The 4,155-nt window shown below is 45.6% G+C and overlaps 1 protein-coding gene across 1 annotated transcript in view; it reads left to right on the top strand.

Annotated features, from left to right (window-relative positions):
- Positions 1–2,883: 2,883 nt before the first annotated feature.
- The window catches only part of LOC109524518 (serine protease 23-like), a 9,445-nt gene continuing 8,173 nt past the window's right edge, over positions 2,884–4,155 (top strand). Inside the window, exon 1 of the mRNA XM_019884451.1 lies at positions 2,884–2,895. Coding sequence (XP_019740010.1) covers positions 2,884–2,895 — 12 coding nt within the window. The remainder of the gene's footprint in view (positions 2,896–4,155) is intronic.

Here is a 4,155-nt window from a genome sequence, read left to right as displayed (position 1 = left end):
GCTTGATACACTGATATTTGCTTGTTTGACATATTCTGTGGCGCTAATAAACGTGCAATTTGTTAGTAGCAGATTTGTCTCTTGTGTTTCATTTCTGAGTGCCTATCTCCAACGAACCTATTCTAAATTTGATACTGAGCCAGGGCGAGGGATCAGAAATGTTTTAAAACATTTTTGGCGTCACGAACAGGATAGCGGAGAATACATTCAGAAATGTTTTGTTTTAAGAGGAAGATCAAAACTGTAAAGGAGGCGGAGGTGGCCTCAGAGGAAAAGTGTGTCCCTGGATGGGAAAGTAATGGTTTTAGAGATATAGGGATAATATGTGCACTCTATGTAACATTGGAACGCGTGTTTGTGTGCGACGCATTCGGATTGAGGTAGAGAGGGAAATATATAATCGCTTAAGATAAAAATTCAAATGTATACATCAATTAGTGAAAAACACCAAGAGTGGAATCGGATTTGGTGTTGTTTTCCAATAATTTTTGTATAATCGATTGCTTACATTTTAAATGATGAAAAAACATCAAGAGTGGAATGAAGTAAGAATAATTATATTGTGTTGTTTTTCCATGTTTAAAGATGTTTCGCAATAGCTTTGTAACCAGCGATGTCGCTATATAATCAGCGATGTCGCAATATAATCTCTTTGTATAAACAGCAATGTCATGTGATGTTGAGCAATGTCATTTGTTCAGAACAAAGATAGCGTGGCGTCAGGCACGCTTAGACTATAAAAGGAGAGATTCGGATACTGAGAGTTAATCAGTAGAGTCTAGGGTCCGGAGTTCGCAGAGTCCAGAGTCTGCTAAGGGTTGCGTACGGACGCCCAGCTGGTATTGAAGCTCGCTCTACCTGGGGTGTTGGCTCTCCATCCTATTGACGCACGGTCAGGGCTGGATACTATTCTACTGATTACATACTGCACTCTAAGCCAGGGGTCCCCAACCGCCGGTCCGCGGACCGGTACCGGTCCGCGGGGCATTTGGTACCGGGCCGCACAGAAAGAACTTGCCTTAATTCCGTTTTATTTATTTCGGAATACGAAAGATGTTTTATTTTGAAAACTTACCGGATTCTCCGTTACATCCGTCTGTGTCCAGCTTGACACACGTCAAGCCACGCTTCTCCGTAACGCGGCCAATTAGGCTAAAAACAAACACCGGAGCTCGCAAAATGAGTAAAAAAACTGCTGGAGATCGCAAATGACGGCGGCCTTAAAAGTACGTTCGAGACAACTGGATTAAAGTTATGTCTGAATACTCTGAGATCGCCACAATAGCACTTTTGCTATTTCCGACATCCTACCTGTGTGAGGCGGGGGGTTTATGCAGCAACGGCGACGAAAACAAAATTACGAAGTAGACTGGACATAAACCACACACTTGAGGTGTCATTGTCTCCTGTTACCCCGAGATGGGATCGTCTGGTTGCAGAAAATCAAGCTCGGTGCTGTGGTGAGTCGTCATTTTCATGCACTTTGAATTTGCGTTGTATCGTATTTTGAAGGCATTAAACATTGCCAATGCGATCGGAGTGTTGCGGCCAGATTAGACGCTCCTTGTGTTTATTATTATATTTCGAAAACACCCCAGTTTTCATGCAGCTCATACCATATTATTTTGTTGTATTATTTCCACCACACCTTAAATGCCGGTCCCTGAAAATATTGTCTGACATAAACCGGTCCGTGGGGCAAAAAAGGTTGGTGGCCCCTGGTTTAGACTATCGGGGCACACGGAACATCATTGCAAGAACATTTAATTGGACTTGACTCCCGCTTCGGGGGATCTATTACGACTTTCGAATGTTAATAACGCGACAAGAATTCGAACGTAAAAGGGTAAAAAAGAAATAGTGAACAAACCTGCTCCGAGGAACACAACTCGAGCCTCCAACTTTCAAAGCGCATTCAGTAGGTGACGTTGTGGCTTGACGTCGTCTTCTGTCCTACCAAGTTCCTCTTTGTACTCTGCCGTCTTCCGCGCACACATTTTCACGCGACAATCATTAACGCGTTGCACTCACTTGATCTCTCCTGGACTTGATGTTGCTCTTTGTTTGCGGCTAGCAACCCAAGTTAGCCACGGAAACTTCAACAAGCACCCGGATGAGTTTATGCGGACACGAAAAGCTGATTTATTCTGTTTAGTTCTCGTAACGCGGTTTGGGACGGAGTGCGTCGAGGCTTTACTTGGGTCTGTGCTAATTCAAAAAGAATTACAGCACTCAGTGAAGCGCACGTCATTAGCCGCGGTTCACTGCACTTTCACAATCCGTACTGCGCATGCGTCCTGGTCTTCTTCTTGTGAGTTTTTTTTTTTTTTTTTTGCGGCAATTGGCAAACATTCACGTGCATCGCCACCACTCGACGGGAAAGAGTAGGCGATTGTTTCCTGGCCCTAAAGAGGGCGCCATACCGTTTGATGCCAGAGCCACGGGGACCGCGAAGCGATTTAAAAGCGTTCAACCAAATGTACCATCTGTTTCTCTCCCCAATCCTCTGCGTACAAATATAGGGAAAAATGTCCGTCACATTACAAAGTCAGTAATAGAAATGCTTGCGCATTGTTGGCTGTGCATGGTTGTGAGGAGACGTGGTCTCTATTATCCAAAAATTACTCACCCTAGCTAAATTCAGTGAGCCCAAAACAGACTCTCGTGACTTTTATAATGATGCTTTATCTGAGATCAAGTTGATTAGTCGATTCAAAAACAAAACTATGTGCACTACTTCGAAACTTTTTGAATGTTCGTAACCTAGGTCCAGACCCGCTGGCGTTCACGATTGAGACAACTTTAGGTCGTCTACTCAGAGGCGTGAATGAAAGAACTTTTGTTTCCTGCGTCCAAGTGTCGACGCCGGAGCTCACGATCAAAATGGCCGACCTGGTACGCATGCGCACTACACGTCGCCTAGGCCCTCCAAATGGCGGCATGGACGCACGCGTTCCACAAAATCATTCTTCCCGAAAGAGTTCCGAACGAAATCAAGCCTCGACACAGTGGGACGGCGTGGCCTACATTTCCACTAAACTGGACTAGATCGTAAGTGAAATCTTCGCGTCCGCGTCAACTCGTCTGGGCGCACGCCGAAGCTTCTTTGGCTTAACTTCGCTTGCTAGCTGCGAACAAGTGGACGTGTTTGTTCGCTCGTAAGCGATCCGGTGAGCGTAAAGTGTTGTGATTGACGCGTGAAAATGCGTGCAAGAAAGGCGGCGGAGGACAAGGAGGAACTTGGTGGGACTCAAGACGACACGGAGCCGCGACGTCACCTTTGCAAGTTGGAACCTCGAATTGTCTTACGCCGAGCAGGTTTGTTCAACTTGACTCGTGTTGTGGCTCCCTTTCATTCTGAAAAAGATTGCTGTGTTTATTTTTAATGTGATCGTTGCTCGGGTCTGAGGTTCCATGATTGACATCCAATCCTGTGTATCTGATGGCGTCCTCTCATGATTACGTGGCCCCAGGGGCCAAGCTCGCGTTGCGGACGTATGAAAGGGGCGTTGGAATTTCCTCTCCAGTGGTCCTTTCGCAAGAAGGACCGGCTCACTGTTCATTACACACGGTGGAACATGTCACTTAAAAAAATACAAATGAAAAATAGAACCACGTTAAGCCTTTTTGGGTGGTGCCCCTCCAATAACCAACACTGGTCCTGTATTGTGCTTGAGTGATTAAACATAAACTGCACACACGTTATAAGGGTTACAAATAAAAATTGAAAGAAAGAAAAAGATCATCATAATGTCGTAGTTCAGTGCAGTTTACATGTTCAAAGCCCTCCCACCCCTGCTTTAACAATAATACAAGCGAACACATAACTCAAAACAGACGGTCGTACAACCGTAACAACTATTCCTACATACGTTTGTTCAAAGCGGTTATAGATGAAGGAGGAGAGACTCAACGTCTCCTTTCACCAGTGGCTCAGAGACGTCATGCTCAAATCCTGCATGATGTCACACAAAGTTTGGAAGTAAACAAGAAGCAGTCGTGTCCATTGCCGAATACAGAAGCTGGTTCAGTGCTCCTGTCCCTCGTAGATCCGCTTCAACTCTAAACGCCGAATTTCAGTTCCAAATACACGCCGGCAGATCTCGTCATCCTCAGCTCCGCCAGCCAGCCAGCCATCCCGCTGCACCCACGCGG

Source organism: Hippocampus comes, unplaced genomic scaffold (genome assembly GCF_001891065.2).
Source record: "Hippocampus comes isolate QL1 unplaced genomic scaffold, H_comes_QL1_v1.1 scaffold21, whole genome shotgun sequence".
Classification (NCBI taxonomy): Eukaryota; Metazoa; Chordata; class Actinopteri; order Syngnathiformes; family Syngnathidae; genus Hippocampus; species Hippocampus comes.
This window is presented reverse-complemented; position numbering and strand designations above follow the sequence as displayed.